Source organism: Lepisosteus oculatus, chromosome 9, assembly GCF_040954835.1.
Source record: "Lepisosteus oculatus isolate fLepOcu1 chromosome 9, fLepOcu1.hap2, whole genome shotgun sequence".
NCBI lineage: Eukaryota > Metazoa > Chordata > Actinopteri > Semionotiformes > Lepisosteidae > Lepisosteus > Lepisosteus oculatus.
Window position 1 is genome coordinate 39,398,218 of NC_090704.1, and position 17,413 is coordinate 39,415,630.

At 40.7% G+C, this 17,413-nt stretch overlaps 1 protein-coding gene across 1 annotated transcript; it reads right to left on the reverse strand.

Annotated features, from left to right (window-relative positions):
• Nucleotides 1–1,179: 1,179 nt before the first annotated feature.
• engase (endo-beta-N-acetylglucosaminidase) lies at nt 1,180–15,722 on the reverse strand. Its single transcript, XM_006635381.3, has 14 exons — nt 15,460–15,722; nt 13,874–13,944; nt 13,309–13,510; nt 12,243–12,391; nt 11,670–11,824; nt 11,260–11,408; nt 10,701–10,866; nt 9,800–9,903; nt 8,492–8,600; nt 7,312–7,502; nt 6,419–6,567; nt 5,940–6,039; nt 5,629–5,740; nt 1,180–4,103 (listed from the first exon to the last, which is right to left on the reverse strand). The coding sequence occupies exons 1-14, from the start codon at nt 15,705–15,707 to the stop codon at nt 3,669–3,671; spliced, it is 2,340 nt and encodes a 779-aa protein (XP_006635444.3). The 5' UTR covers nt 15,708–15,722; the 3' UTR covers nt 1,180–3,668.
• Nucleotides 15,723–17,413: the final 1,691 nt, after the last annotated feature.

Sequence of the window (17,413 nt, forward strand, 5' to 3'; positions counted from 1 at the left end):
CTTGCACCTTGATAGCTATACTTCACAATGCTAGGCACCCCAGGGTTTCAAACCAAGAAGGAAACCTGCTTTTCACTGTCACTCAGCTAAGAGAGGTCATTTAGATTTTAGTGCTGATTCTGTTGTACATTTTTCAATGTTTTATAATTCCTTGAACAACTGGGCTGCAAGGGGTTGTCTTTGATCATGTATGTCACCTGAACTAATTGTTGTTTCTAGTCATCTTTCTGTTCTCTTGAGCACACTCTGTAAGACATTTTGATTTATTTCTAGCTCTCTCTAAAGAAATGTATGCATTTTCAGTTTCTATAAACAGTTAGCTTTCCTAGCATCAGAAATGTTTTAGGAAAAACTCCATTGTTCCCTTTTCAGAATGCTGTGTTTCATCTCTTTGGGTAACCAGTGAATAATATATCTACAGTAGGATCTCCAGCATAAACTTTTCTACTGACGTAAGAGTCTTCACATCTAGGAAGTTGAAGTCATATTTATGATTCATGATCTTTCAGTTGTAAAGGTAATTAACTTGTACGGGCAGATCAAATATCTGCACAAAAATAGCAGTTAAAAAGCAGAAAAATGAAAATTTAGAATAAGGTTTTACTTTGTTTACTGTTCAAAAATAATGAAAATATGCATCCCTCATATGAAGAACTTTTAAAAAGAAAACTATTTTCAATGGAGGTATTCCTATCGACAACAATTAATGTGCACTGTACTATGATGCTAGACCTACTTATCCATCTTTTCTCAATTTAATCAATGATGTAGAGTAAGTCATATATTAAAAAGAGAAATCATTCTCCAAACAATAAAATCCAGCGCTCATGCTAGATTGTGAAATTCTTTGTTGAAAAAGCTCCGCATTTGAGACAGTTTGTCTCCAAGAGCCACAGACAAGCCTGCCCTCATGTGGACACTGTGGTATAGTCCTGAGATGAAAACCCTACTATTGTAGGCATATCCCTTGACCACTTAAGGAAGTGATGTTTCAAATCTCACGATCTGCTGAACAAATGTAAAAAGTGAAGCTCTCAGTGTCCTCCTTATATATTAAAAAAAACCATAAATACTCACTTCAATCTTATATCTGCAGGAATCACAGCTCATATTTAAAACAATAATAATGGTTTAATAATGGGAGTAATAACAATAAATATAATAAAATGTATTCTTTATTTTATATAGCACCTACAAAAGCAGCATCTCAAAGCCCTTTACAGTTAGTTTAAAAACACTTAAAATAAAAGTTACAAAATTACAAAAATAAGCATATGAGAAACAAGTGATGTGAAGTAGAGAAGGAGATACATACTGATTAGGCAATACAGCCAACACAGACACAAATAAAATAAAAGCTTTTCTGAAAAGAAAGACATTTTTGAGTTTAGTTTTCAATGCATTCAGGGAAGGTGACTGACTGATATCCTTGGGGATAGAATTCCAGAGCTTTGGAGCAAAACAGGAAAAGGCCCTGCCCTGTCACCCATAGAGTGTAAAAGAGCTTGGGGGACATACTGTATAACAATAGTCAGATAGGTACCGAGGTGTGAGGCTTTAACTGTAGGTGAGCATGAGGATTTTGAAGTCAACACAAAACCTGATAGGAAGCCAGTGCAAAGACAGGGGTAATCTGATCGCTTCCAGGCATCCCGGTCAGGATTTTGGTTTCCGAATTCAGACCATATTGGAGATTGTTCATTGTGGAACTACAGCAGATACCCCACTGAGCAGGGTTTTGAAGTAATCAATTTTAAAAAAGACAATTGTGTTGACCAGCTTTTCTGCTGCAGTTAAACACAACATGGGAGGTAGTCTGGGGATATTTCGGAGATAGAAGAATGATGATTTTACAATGTTCCTCACCTGAGGGTCAAAAGTTAATCCAGGATGAAATATCACCTCTAAATTAGCTTCTCCAAAATTCGCAGCAGGTGACATTTATATAGGTATATAGGAGAATATAGTTAGTATATTAACAAAAAAGTACAGAAGAGCTAGTAGCTTGACCCCATCAGATTTCAGAAGCTAAGCAAAGTCGGGCCTGGTTAATACTGGCTTAGACACCAGGAGATTGGAGACCAGTAAGTGGTGCTCTTTCCCCATGACCACAAAATATCCAATGGTGATCTGGGACATTGTGCTATCCTTGAGTAACCTGAAGTCCTGACAATTTCATTAAAGATCCTGAAGAGCTATAAGAACAGTGATATTATTCTGTTGTGTACTGAGGCTGCTGTGCATCACCTAGATTCAGTGGATATGTTCCTTTGTGTAAAGCTCTTTGACAAAATGTACAAACACAATAAATTATTAATGAAGAATACACTGTATGCATACAAAAACTGAATAAATACTGTATACTTAATATTAGAAATGTACCTAGTTGATGGAGCAAAATGCACTGTGCTTGGAATTGCATAACAACTCTGCTCCCATTACAAGCACACAACAGAAACCTCTGGTGTCCACAAGCGGCAAACCTGATTAAAACCATCTTGTTATTTTAAAGCACACAAAAGGCCTCCTGATTCAACTAAATCTGAGAAGAAGAGCCAAGACTGCACTACAATTTAAGGGCTCTGCACGCACACATACCCACCCACCCCAAATCACACACACAAGTCCATTTAAGCAGCATCAGAAATGCTGGTTTTAAGAGCCACACAGCTCCAGGGAGGCTATGCTCTTTGCTTATTTTGTTTATTTTGTTTGGTCAGGCCAGGCACAGGATGTCAGATTGGCAAAAAGTGTTATCCTAGCATGGTGTTACACTAGTTATGCATAAGAATCCAATTATTATACAACTAAAAGAATATTTTTAAAACTACAGGAACAATTCCTTGGAACCTGTCAGGCTTTTCTTACAGTCCACATGCTATAAGAGTAAAGAAGCTGTGTTATGATAACAAGGGCAGAATTAAATAGCACATTAATGACCTAATACATCATGGGAATGAATGCAACATTTTACAGAAATTTACCAAGATTATTAAGATTCACTTCACAAATCAGTCCCTAGATTCAGTACAAGCCGAAGCTAAAGCCTCATGTTTTATTCTGAAAAAAGAAAACCTTGGATTTTCTTAAAATCTTAAAATGATGCCAACTCTTAAATTAATGTGATCAGAACAATGAATCCGAGTTTGTGTTTTCCTTGTATACTAAAATTAAACGTTTATTTCCCAGACTCCTTAACTTCGGTTCACCTAGCTTTGAGTTAGGCTCAGTTTCTGTTCTGAGTGCCTTTGGTACGTGATCCCTGCGGAAATGAGTATCAACCACTGGCGAGTACCAGAGAGTGAAAACGGGAAAGTGGGCAGAAGATGAATTCAGAACAAATCCTACAGAACAGTTTGTAACTGCAATACTTCTTTAATTGCTTTTCATGACTCCCTGAAGAGCACAAGTTTTTTTCCATGACAAATAAAAAGCATACAAAATTTTGGACAAACTTTTCGACTTAATAAATTCCCTGTTGATCAAATACATCAATAGCATTTTTTTTAAGGCGAGACAGTGCTCGCTATTCACGGAGCAGGTCTAGCCATCCCTGTTATGAAGTGAAAACACTGCTGTGAGGGCTATATGAGTCTCACTTTCTGCTTCATAACTTTGATATTTCATTGTCTGGTGTGTGTGAAAAGCGTACGCAGAGGCCTTTGTTATTACACGCCTGTGGCTGTTTCTGCCCGTGCTGGCTCAGTGTATTTCAAGACCAGTCTCCCCCAGTGTGACTCAGATACTGCAAAACCCTCCCTGGTGATGGGCTCCACCAGAAACTCCAGCCAGCAGGGGGCAGTGTCCCGAGCATCTGGCACAGGCAAGTCCACTACACGGTATAATGTGGCATAGGCCCTTCCAATCAGGACTTGCGGCTCCTGTCCAGAGGATGCCTGTGTATTTGGGTCGTGAAGGCGCCTCCAGTAGACACGGAAGTGTCTGGCCTGGTTGGCAGGGTATTGCCAATGCAGGGTGGCATTGAAATACAGCTTCTGGACATACCCCTCTCCGCTACCAACGCCCCTTCGCCAGACTACCTCACTCAAGGAAGGGTTCCGAACAGGCGCAGGAATAGCAGTCAGGTTCTCAACATCCAGAATCTGCAACAGAGAAAGAGAAACAGGAAGCCTCTGTTCGAAGCGGGTTGAGCTTGAAATAACCCTCTAATGACCTCCTCAACTGGGCTAAAACAATAGACACCAAAATACCACAGAATTACACTTGAATGCAACCTCTTGGAGAACATTTGCATTATCCATATTCTCTTTTGTAGCCTTATAACCTTTGACCTCTCAACCTTCTTATTTTATGTCCATGTTTGCATTTTATTTCTTTTTAACTGGGCTTTTTAAAAACATTTGCCTTTCTAAATGTCTTCAGACAACGTATATGTAAAGAGGCCTTTGTGCCTGTACAACAATAGGACCACACTGGAGAACCACTACTGTGACTCTTACCACGTGGTGTGCCGTGGGTCAGGGATGTTGCCAGGTGACACGGACGGATTTCATTGCCGTTTCGCAGCAAAGGCCGATAATGACAAATTGTGTGATTCGCTGAAGTACAAAGAACTGCTTCCAGATCACTTGGACAAACAGAGTTTAGGATTTATGACGGCATGATGCTTTATTGAATGGGGATTAATGACTCCACACACTCTCCAAACAGACATGAACAAACAGAAAGGACTGTGATGCTCTAGGTAAGCTACAGTACATGGCTGAGCACAAGTTCTGTTTATATCCTTGAAAGACCAGAAATCGCGTTCCTTTGAAAGTGTCTAAACAGTATAGTGGCCTGGGACGTGATGGAGGGAAGAGATATTTCGGGTTTCTTTCATTTGTACATGTTCCTTTTTTCCTAGCACTGTATATTTTCTTTCTTTCAACTTTTTGTTCAGATTACGGCAGAAAGAAAGGGACACTCTTTCCCTGCCACTCCTTTGCTGCTTCTCACTTGTCAGAGAGGAGCTGTATGTGATCTTTTTGATGTGGGCTAAACTGAGAGCTCTGAAGTCATCCCACCTGTGACTTATTCTGACTCTGAAGCCCAGTCTCTTAGGTCGGAAAAGGTGGGCCAAACTGTGTGCACATTTCTTCCTGTAGAAATAGGCCTGCTGTGAGCACAGAGGATTGATTCCTGTGTTTAAAAGACAGGAATATTTCCTGCTGCTCTGGATTTGGAAGCTCTTTGACATTTTGTCCCCCAGTTAGCAGGATCAGGACTCTCAAATCCAGCTTTTGACAGAATTGAGGCATAAAAGAATGATATCACCTTTACAGAAAAAAATGCTTACAAACTTCACCCCTCCTCTCTTGTTCATTTCATATTCCTTTAATAACCTTGATCATATACTACTGGAAACTGTTACCTTGCCTCCTTCAAATTTTCATTCTAGGAACCCAGCTCATAGCAAGAACTGCCAGTCAGTTTGAGATGCTAACACAGGAATGAGCTAGCAGCTGCATTTCAACAAAAATATGCAGGAAGAAAATGAGGATAAAAGAACAAAACCCCAAAACTAGAGAACTGTGCAAACCCACTGGAAAAGAATCAGCACTCCTCATGGTTTAGAGGTTAAGCTAGTGCTGTATTATCCTTAGACCTTACAAAGTGCCTGCTGACCTTAATCTCTCCAACTCTGCAGACAAAGTAGGCCTCCTCCCCTGAGATCTCACGGGACACGTTGATAAAGATGTCCCGAAGCAAGCAGCCTTTCGACTCCACCAGAAAACACCTGGAAAAACACCCCTGGTCAAAATAAGAGTGCAGACTCCCATTAAAGTTGCTCGCTAGAGTACGTTTTTGGTCCAGGCATCACAAGTTCACAGGTTCAGACCGTTATTAGTCTGGACTTGGATTGTGTGTGCTGTCTTGGGCTTTTTTTACAATTCACTCCCTTCCACCTGTGTCCCCTCATTCGGCGGTCATCTTACCGGGTGACCCAGCCCTCTGAGTCCCTGAGCCCACAGCGGTGCCTGAACTGGCTGACCAAGCTCTCCCCCTCCTGCAGGGGCTGAGGCTGCACGCTGGTGCCTGCAAACACACATGGCACAGGACACTAATTTGCACATTGATAACGTCTCTGTTTTCTCTGAAAACTTTACTTTCAGGTCAAAATCTAATGTCTCGATTAACTCTGTGTCTAGTATTTGGAGTTTCAGGCTAGTTCATACCACATGCTTATTAGCACTGCATATCTATAAGCACTTACAGTATATGCTTATCATGCAAATACGTGCTAGAAATGTTCGAGTGCGCAAGGGTGGATATCTAGAAATATTTGTGTTCCAAAAGCACTGCTTAAGTGTTTAGAGGATTTCTGGCAAAGGCACAAAACACACTGCTGGAACCATCCCTGCACTTTACAAAGGGTGTTCAGTTCTTATAAATAGACTCAGACTTATTTACATACCAGGTACGTCCTCGATTCCCTGGTATAAACAGACAGGGGCATCAATGGTTTTCAATTCCAAGGCAACTTTAACATTGGGAGATTCTTCTAGCTTGTAGGTAAAGGAGACAAACGTCTTAGTAGGAATTGTAGAATGAAGAGAAAACAGCCTGCATGAGATAAAGATCATTATCAGATTTCAATGAACAGGCAAGTCAGGACTAAGTCATCAAGCTATTTAAGATTTCCCATCTTCTCCCTCATTAGCAGCATACAGTCACTACTTTGCCAGGAAATCCAGAGAGCTCCTTACAGATGGGATGTGACAGCTTCAAAATGTTAAGAAACTTACAGAGAGCCTGGTACTGGCTGTTTAAATAGTTGTACTTCAGAAACATTAAAATATATGTATTTTCAGAACTAAAATCCTACCTACGCAGTCCAAAGAATCCCTTAACTGAGAACCCTGTGTAGCCCTAACAGAATAAAATGCATTCTGGCAGAGAAAGTGTTTAGTAAAGGAAGATTAAATTTTGTTTGCTTCTGAATCTTGAGATACCCTGCTATTACACCCACCACAACGGCAAAATCTGAAACGAGATCTGCACTGATAACATTAGCCGTAAGGATCTACATTCTCCATGAACGTTGTAAGAATAATCATTTTTTTAATTTGTTCTTTTGTGTAGTGGATCTTCAGGATTTCCAAACACAGACAAACTGTCCTTTAAACTGAAGCAGACGGATTTGGGTATGCTATAATAATAATCATAAGAAGAAAAAGAAGAATAGTTTTTATTTGTATAGTTCTTTCTATCCCAAAGAATTCTTGAAGGGTTCAAACATTACAGGAGGAGATCTTACTGCATCCACTAGAGAATTCATTTCTGGCAAAGAAAACGTGATGAACACACCTCACAGCTATATTAGAATGTGTGGAAGGAATCATCCCCTCAATCAACAGGGAACTTCCCCCATTCCAGGCATCTTCAGGACAGCCTCGGGTCCTCACCCAGCCACCCTCTTCGTCGTCTGAGCTGTGATCAATGAAAAGGGGCTGCACTTCCTGCGCACTCAGATTAAACCAGCTTTTCACTTCCTCCACCTAAAGAAACAAAAAGACCCCAACAATCTACATCCAAGCCAACAAATCAGTTTTTAACACCTAAAGATTACAAAAGGAATGGTTCTAAAGTCTTAACAGGGATTGCAAAGGAACAAGTAAAGGTTTATTCCATGCTGAAAAGAGAAGAAAAGAAACACATTTCAGCTGTGAAGCCTTCTTTGGCCTTCCACACCCAAACAAGGCTCCACAGCTAAAACGCTGTGTTTATTTTCTTCTCTTTTCAGCATGGAATAAACCTTTACTTGTTCCTTTGCAGCCTATGCATGCTGACGCAGCTACCTACTTAAACTACTTAACAGGGATTCTACTCATAATGCTGATAATGAGACATTATAGCATACTAATTCAACCACAGTTGTTCTAGATTCTTTTGGTTTGGTTAGAATTTGATTCTAAAAATACTCCAAAAAAATCTTTGACAGAAGTTAAACATTTACAAGCATTTTTTTGGTGTTTTACTGGGCCATTAGCAGTTGCAACTCTCTGGTCTTTATGACTCCCATACCAGAACTGCACTGGAAAGGCTGAAGAAAGCTCTTCACAGCGTGACATCACCTTTTACACCCTTGCTATGACAACATCCCAGACATTCCTGTGCATAATGTCAATTTGGTCTTCATAGTCTGGAGCAAAACATTGTGCCGCACTGTAACCATATTCAGAGACATAACACCACCATACCCTAACAAGCTGAAAAAGACGAGAAAATGCTTTAGAAAAGCAAGGAGCAAATCCAACCAACCCCTTCCAGCCTTTCATTTACTAAAATCAAATGCTGGATGTGTCAAACAGACATGGGGACACTGATACAAAACAACTAAAGATCTTCAATATATTTCCTCAGAGCAGGTAGTGCCCACGATCATTACATACACAGAGCAGGCCCAGCAAGGACCAGTTCTAGGATCTTTATTCACAACTGCCCTAGAAGGTCAACAGACAGACAGTTAAACGGGTTCTGTCCTTACTTTTCCTTTGCAGAAAAAGCTCTTTCCAAACCCTTGGCAGAAGGAGGTGACGAAGGGAAGGAGAGAGACGCTATGAGTGGGCAGGAACTTGGAGAGTAGGCCCCAAAACCTGAGGACAACAACAGAGCAAAACAATATATGATACGATTTATATGGACATGAGCTTTTATTTAAAAAACTGGGAGGCTCAGTATGTCATCTCTTCCTCTAACCTTTGGTATGCAAAGGTGGTAATTTTCAAATGAGACCCAGCTCCCCAACACATGTTATCAACTGAAAGAGAATTTTTAAAGATTAGTTGAGGTGATGTAACAGTGTAAGCAGAGTAGGAATGCAATGCAATGCAATGGTTTATCAACTCAATCTCATAATGATAAAAATAACCCCGCTAATCACAAAGAGTAAACATTCTCATTTTTATATAAATAAGCATTCCTGTAATAACAGTTTTCTGACTGACAGATACTTTTCAATACTTCATGAAAACCTCTGTGAACTATTGGGTTTGGATTTTATGATTGTTGGGTGGGTCAAAGTTTTAATTCAATGGGCCTAAGTCAATATGAAGAAAAGAGAGAGCTGCTGATGTTGTTTTGAACCATTTTGCACTTTTTTCTGCTTTGCTTGGAGTTTTCAAACAACTACTGTCAATTACCCTGAAACGCTAATCCATTTTCATCTCTTATTTATAACAATGTTTAAACTTTGCGCACTAGTAAAAGCTTTTTAAATCATATTACATATCTTTCATTATATAAAAAAAACCCTGTCGTTTCTTTATTTTATGTTATATTGCTTCTTATTCATTCTAGTGGTTCAGTGGCAGAACTCCAAGCCTTGCAATGAAAATAAAGAGATTATGTCTTATTCCTAGTGCCAAGATGAACAGTATAAATCTGTCTTCAGTAAAAAAAGATTCAAACAGGCTTCTTTTTACCTTGGCTATTGATAGTTTACATTTCCTAAAGTATAAACTATAGGCACTTTGTCCTTTGTGTTGTGCTTTTATTGGCCTTAAACTTATAAACAAAATCTTTAAATACTAAAAAGCAATAGAAAATTGTATAATCCCGGCACTGGATTTTTTTTTCCCTTTATGGGAAAAGTGATTTACTGCGGACATAAATTCTGTCTTTCTTCAAAGCAGGTAATGCGGGGATCATTGATATCTAGCCACAAAGCAGACGCTGCACTCTCAAGTGGATTTCAGTCTTTTCGCTAGGCTGTGGTAACTCCATGCATTGGCAAAAGACCAGTTGCTCCTGTAGGGACAAGGAGAGGACAGCTGTCCTGGAGGGCAGGTCTTACTTGTCCTGATTCTGCCGAAACTCTTTCTTCTCATGACACTCGTACACCCACCCCGGAGCAAAGATGGCAGCTGAGAAACCGTGTTTCCTGATCAGCCTGAGGGCCTGGAAGACACACAAGAAAGCAGGTGAAGTGTAGCGCTTTATAATTCAGTTGCCCCACAGAACTGTGCAGAGTGTGTGCAACAGAATTAGTGCTTCGGGGCTGTTAGAACATTGACTGAAAACTAATAATACTGCTTGGGCCTGTGCCTGAATACACCCAGGGGGATTCCTTCATCTCCCTAAGCTATATGGAGGGTGGAATTAGGAAAGTACACAGACTGTGAAGGTCTAGCACGTGGTGTTGTTAGGATGCCAAAAGTATCCCACTATTGTATTATGGGAATGCATGCATGTTGTTTTAGAAAAATAAAATCTACAGATTTTAGATATCGATAAAAGGTTCTTGAGTAATTGATGTTTCATGACTGAGGGTGACACTTGAGTTACATGGTGCTTTTATGACTAAATCACTTCGTTAGTGAGAGATTTTGCGATGGGCACAGATAAGAAGGTGATTTAACCTGCTGAATGGCAAGCCTTGCCAAATGCCTTCAGACAGCCGCTGCAACAGCTAGAACACATCAGTGTGGCAGCCTCTAAGCGGCACAGATGCCTTACAGGCATTGACGTTGATGATGGCCATGCAAGACACTGACCTCGCGGCTTGCATTTACACCCTCCCTTTGATGTTATAGGGACCAAGAGAAAAATAGGACCTGAATGCTTCATCCAGCAATGACTTAGTTATTTTGTTGTATATTTTATACCCAAAATACAATATTCTTATGCTTTTTTTTTAGTTTTGGCCCTAGTGTTAGTGTTGGTACGAATGGTGAGGGCGTCAGCTAAGTACCAACCTGGTTTGTTTCAAACTTCCCGCCAACCACCTCTCCTCGTGCAAACACGTCTACTCCCACGTAGATGTTGGCCATCTGCTTGGCATCACGGGATACCATTGCCTCCAGGTTTGACTCGCTCCAGTTGTAGTTGGTGAAGATGCCATCACATGACTGGAAAAACACCCTTCAGACACAGATAGAGACCACAGCTCATGATGACCTGTGATTAAGGAGTGACGAAGTACACAATATTATGAGGGTTTTATTCCTCTATAAACTGTATAATTAAGACCAGAAATTAAAACTAGTGATTAGGAACTGTTAGAACATAAAGGTTAGAAGCAAGAGAGATTTTAAGGCCATCTAAGTCATTTGAAAGCTAGAAGGTAAATGAAAAGAGGCAATCTACGTCCACTACGTCTTCCATTTAGGTACTAGGACTTCAGTTCAATTTTGTTTTCAGTAGATTTGTGTGCCTAAGATAATGATGTCAAATAATAACAGTAGCAAAGTTATTTTTCAAAGCAAGGCGGGTTGTACGTTCATGTAAAGATCGTCGATGGCATTGAAAACGTGCCTGTTCTGATCATTGAGCTCATTCTGCCACTTGAGCTCCCCGTTCTGCAGCACGCTGTCGTACCACAGCACCACACTGCCCTCCACTCGCTGATGCATCTGATCAGTGAGGTAGCGCAGGAAAGCAGGGGTGTTCTTCACCGCGGTCTCCTGCAGACAAACACCAGAGGGAGTCTGTCACGCTGTCCCTGTCACACGTCAGTGCATCAGGGGGAAAAAAGGGCAATATTTTCACAACGCCCAACAGAGTGAGAAAAGAGGAAGAAGTACAAGGATTCTTGGAAGTGGATTCATTAGTGGTGAATTCTGAAGTGTTTCAGCAATCTGACCGTGAGGTCCTTAAGACTGACTTAAGGCATCACCCTGTGTTTTTGTTTTTTGCGGAGAAGACTCTCAGACTTGGCCACTCACACTCAGAGGGTTCTCTATGTTGATCAGCCAGCCATCAAAGCCGTAGTGGTGTGCAATCTGCACCAGTTTGTCGGCTACTGAGCGGTAAGGCTCCTCTCCAGCCAAGAAGGTCTCGCATATCTTGCTCCCATCATCCCACTCAGTGATGAAAGTACCTGAAAGACAAAGACTCAAACAATTGCCCTGGAATCACTTTCAATCAATGTCTTGTGTGCAGGACTTGCATGCTTGGTTAGGCTCTGGCAAACAGCCTTTGCTAAATGAAAAGAAACCCTGACAAGCCAAAGCAGTAGCTTTTAAAATCTGAGCAAAAAACAACCAATATCAGTGCCGCCCGATGTAAAGGCCACTTCCAATCCATTACAATCCCCCTTGAATATTTAATATTTCCAAAGCAATCGAGTTACCTTAGGGAGTACATGTTGAACAGCTCTAAGCTAAACAGGACTTGTATGCCAGAGAAACCATACACACAGACAGGTGATGACAAAAATCGGCTATGCACACTTCTCAAACGATACCCAGATTGGCCAAAATCTGCCAAAGAATGCAATTCAACTTCCAATTGCTCACCAAGGACAGAGACACCATGTTTGTGGGCAGCATTGGTCCAGGACACAGGAGGGATGGTGACCGGGTAGTGGCTGAAGTAGACGAAGATGTCGATGTATTCCCAATGATAAAAGGCATAGACTGTCTCAGCTTCTGCTCCCTGGATAAACCTGTGATACAAGGACAGGATCGGGTGACAGAACGGTGACACAAATGGACACTTTGATTGAATAAATTTTGACTCGTCTACTTGAAATCTCTTCAACACTCCATCTATCTTGGCTACCTAGCAAATCAAACAGTTACTGGAAAATCCACATACTGTAACTATACATTATGCACAGCCAAAAATGTACCGTACAAAAGCTGTACTATTACCCACATTAATACTCAAGTTTTAACACAGAACGATCAGCATTCTGTGCTTCAACAACTTGTTCCATACTCCCACAATTTAGAAATTTAGAAATCTAGAGGCTTTCTAGAAATCAAAGCACAAAAAAGGAAGATGTGGAAGGTGACAAATCACTGGAGATTCAGAAGTGTTGTACTGCTTCCCCTACACACATACTGTACACCTCTTCACCTTTGATTATTTTTCTCTCCCTTTCCCAGTGTTTTTATTCTGGCGCTTAAAACAAAATAAGAACAAAGCTGTTCTTATTACTTTGTTTTTCATGTACCATTACATTTCAACCTACATATTTTCCCCGTTCGTCATTGTACGATTGTTGTATGCAACCAATTGTTGACTAATTCTACGGCGATGTTGTGGAGGAAGAAAATCAATAAAAAATGTAATCAGAAAAATGAACGCTTGGTTTGTTCATTTTAGAACAGACCTTTTCCTGCTCAACCAGGCAGCTGAGCGAGTTTTACCACAGGCTATCACTGTTTTTATAGCAGACAGAAAAATAAAGGCCTCCTTCTGTTCTCAGAAAGTAGATTCTGTAGTTACTCAATGCCTCCAATGTCCACTTCAGTAGCTGACAGTTCAGGGGTATGAATGCTAACTGAACCTTTGTGCAAAACTCCCACCAGTATAGAGCTTACTAGTTCTGTATTCCCTCCCACATCAGACACACACCTGTCCTCCAGATAGCCACCCATCATGTCGTGACAGACCAGTGTCTTGGGCTGGCCACTGGCCAGAGGAGGCAGTCGAGAGGCCAGAGGGACAGTGGCCACATTGAAAAGGTCAGAAGCACTAGGTTCCCATGACAACAGTTCATTCAGGGACTTCAGGCTGAAGCTGACTGGCTCTGTGGTGTCTCGGTCATAATGTCTGGCTGTAAAAGAAGAGTCAGAATATCTGGGTAAATGTCCTGGGGACTAAGATTATTAGCTTTCCCTAACACGCAGCAGACTACAAGCAAAATAAAGAAAATGATCAGATCTTCTAATGTAATTCACCAAGAGAATAAAACCATGAAGATATTTCTTTAAAAAACTAAGTTAATCTTACTGGAATTGTTGTCCAAATCCCCCAGGAAGCAAAACATTTAAAATTATTAGGATAAACAAGTCTTAAAAACATTTGATAAAACTTCTGATCACATGACTTTCTGAAGGGGAAAATTTAGTGCACCTCAGAACACTGGTCTCAAAATGTTTTTGTTGATCATAGAATTATTTACAGACAGTAAAAGTACCTGACAGAGGTGATGATATTTCGTACTGGACAACTTCAGACACGACCTGCATTTCCAAGGAAGACTCCATACTAGGGGGGGAAAAAGACTAGTAACCAAAACACAATTGCCCGTACTGGAAGTAACATCGGCTCATACTAAAATGGAAATAACGCACCGTATGGTACTGTATATTTCAGAGGGTAAACTAAGTACCTTCGAAATACAGTAGGGGGCAGAAGAGGTCCACCGCTCAGTGTCTAGGTGTAGACCACAAGATTTCAACTAGAGGTCCAGACAACGGCAGGTTTTCTAAGTCTTCTTAATTTATGAAGACTAAGAGCAGGGTTATAATGATCCAAGTAAGGTTCAACTGGACAAGATGTAGTCCTGCCCTTCAGCTATGGACGTAGAGAAACAAAGTAAATCTGTTGGATCCCAGACCTGGAAGGTGTGAGCTGAGTGCCCCTGCTTTAAGACGTCTAGAAAAATGCGTCAAGGAAAAATATAGTAGCACACGTGAAGCTTTAACTCTGAACGACAAACCTCTATCAATATTAAATATGAAATTGTCACTTGTAGCGTGTCGTTAGCAAAATTTATTTCATATTCAAAAATGTCCAACAGTTATACTATATTAGCATTGAGTGCATAGTGCCCAGGGTACTATTAATATCCCTGAGGATTCTTTATACTGAAGTTTATCTCCTATCTTATTAATGCTGAAAAAGTGAAATTACAACCAGTCAAAAGAAAAACCTCTAACAGATCCCTTGGATACTTTAAATTCAGAATTAATTTTCTTATTAGATTTGTTGCCCGCAGAGATTTGGTTAATAATAGTGTGTTAATTTAATTTTATATTTTACTGTTTGCCTTTTCTGCGAGAGTTGAGAGACACAATGGGAAAACTGAATTTCGCTGAACAAGTTAATTGAGTACAAAGTCGTTCCCGTAATGAAAAGGCTCCACCAGGTGGTGTACCGTTGTACATGTTTTTTGTTCTTGGTGTTGAAGCTCCAGCTTTCTGTGCGTCTATGGAATTACAGGTTTCATTTGAAAATACTCTAAAGCTCAAATATTTTAAATGATATAAATCTCATTAACTCTTTCGTGTAGATTTTTTTGTTAAAAACAATACTGGTTTATATTGCTCTGCTGCGAGAACTTAACTCTTCCTCGCTGAGTAAAATATTACCGGTACAGATATGTCTGGTGGGAGTGCTCGCTTATTAAGAGCTGTAGGACATGGATCGGTGTGCAAAGCAGAGATGCACTACTGATTGTAATAGAAAACTGCATCCCATTCCCACTAATTCATTGCAGCGTGTGCTGTTGCTGAGAAATTATTTTAGTTTCCAAATGATCTATATGTGACAACATACGCGAGAGCCCTAGTTAAATCTTTAGCATTTGTTTGGTTTCACATTCTTACTGCAAATCTTTTCCAGGTCCAATTCTAATGCCATTATACACTGGAGATAATACCAATCGCCTACGTAATCCATCTGCGTGGATTAAAACATGCATGAAGTGCTACTTGTCGCGGCAGGTGAAGTTTTAATGAGGCCCGACGTCAGGGAGTTCGTGTGAGCTCCGATCCTTGCCTTGTCCTTTCGTTTCTCTGCAGCTTTAATACTCCTGCATCGGCAGCTCTCTCTGTCGCACCCCTCTTTCTCTCTCGGGCGCCACTTTTCGGCTGCGAAATCTTCCCTCCGTTTTCCAAGGTGGAAACTTTGCAAACGACGAGCAGCAATAATTCCGAACTGCAAATTATTTCAAAACACACCGGACTGCTTATGGGAATACACTTCCTAATTGCTTCAGATTGGCTGCCTGGCGAGGAGGTCTCCATAACCTAGCGAATCGCTGCACTTGTTTTAGTCACACGGGGACCGGGGAGCTTGGCCGGTTCAGCGCTCAGGTACAAATCCAGAAATAGCGGACCGAAATATAGAATTAAGTAAGGACAAATACGTGTTAACGTAAAGAACAGTGTCTAATGTTAATGTCTGAACTTAAAGGAATCTATTGATTTGTATTTGTAGTATTGGGCTTGATAAAATATGTTTTTTTTTCTTTTCTTGATTAAGGATCATTAGTTCTCGGATGTAGACCGGTTCGTTTTCAGGTCTCCAAATCAGGCATTCAATTTATGGCCGCAAACCTTTGAAATTAATATACCATGAAGATTTCCTGGGAAACCTTCTTTGAATTTTAACTGAAATGCTAAAAGAGATGAGTTGTAAATTGGTTTCCTGACTAGGTTCGGCTTCTCCGTCCGTCCCCTTCAGCCATGCGCACGCAAGGTGGGCTGGGAACAGCGCCTGAGGGGCGGGACTTGTGGGAAAGGGGCGGGACTGTATATAAGGATGCGGAGACTATGAGCCGGCTTCTTCCCTTCCGTGTCTGTGTTAGTATAGGTCTGGAGTTGTAACTCCCCAGTCCCCTTGTGTGTACCTTTCCTCGGTTCTGTTTAATACATGTGTTTAACGCCTTTTCCTGAGTCTTACGCCTGCTCCATTCCGTACCGAACCCCGCGGTCGTTACAATATTAACAACTCTTTGCCTTTTTTCTGTTTTGTTACATAGTGTGGCTTTGAAAGTATTCACCCATCTCTGATTAGAATGTCTGATAATAATCTCCTAACAAGTCTGCTTTGAAATCTTAACCCACAATTAAATTGTACCAAACTTCACTTGTCTCAATCTCACCTGGAGCTTTATGGCCCAGACTTTGTACGTTAAAACCTGGTTTTTCAATGCCAATAGCTGCCTAAAACTGGGATTCCCCAAGTATCGGTGAACAGGGTGAAAGCAGCTGATGGTGGAGTAGGGATTAGTTGGCCTATCTGCAAAATATTAATTTCTTGATTTTGTTTGGCACCTGCTGGCTTGCTTTGGCTTCTGAGGTTGTTAAAAAAATCCACAGTACATTTACAGACCTGCTCAAAATATAGTGGGCTAAAGCTTAGAAGTGTGTAAAAGCTATATAATGAGTCCAAGCCCCAGAGAGGACCATCTCTACAGATTACTGGAGCCCGCAAGTTAAAACGTCAACAAGTTAAAACATCAGAACGGATTTCTTTCCTCACCCCCTGAGCTTACTGAGAAAGAAAAATCAGTTGCTGCCGCATTTATGCCGAGATGGAAAACATTATCCAAGAGCATGTGACACAGACATATCCCCAATTCAAATTAGTGATCTGTACCCTAGTGTTTCACAGTCTGGGCTTTCTTGACTCCTATATCTGCCAGCTATTGTTCCAGCTGGTCTCTTGGCCTTTCTGACTTAATTGAACCTAAGAAAGATTGCAAATGAATTCCGTTCATTTGGTGCAGTGTGATTGTTGGGTTGCTAGTGGGTTCTATACCCAAACCATCCCTTCTATCCTTTCAGCTTATTTTTGCTGCTGCCTGGCCTTTTCAATTCCATAAGTATGCATGGCTTATTTCCTTCAAAATATTTAAATCATTAAAAAGAGGGCCAGACATTGGCATGCACAGTACAGCTCACAATTACTATTCAATTGGTTTTGCAATGGCTGCCTTTGGGGATGT

What these genes read in the sequence shown, in the direction of transcription:
- engase (XM_006635381.3), bottom strand. Translation starts at nt 15,707, where the DNA reads ATGGAGACCTCCTCGCCAGGCAGCCAATCTGAAGCAATTAGGAAGTGT. An exon ending in GAGCTCAATGATCAGAACAG is followed by an intron (nt 10,867 to 11,259) that starts GCACGTTTTCAA and finishes CTGTGTCTGAAG; the next exon opens with GGTGTTTTTCCAGTCATGTG. An exon ending in GGAAGTTTGAAACAAACCAG is followed by an intron (nt 9,904 to 10,700) that starts GTTGGTACTTAG and finishes TGTGTCTTCCAG; the next exon opens with GCCCTCAGGCTGATCAGGAA.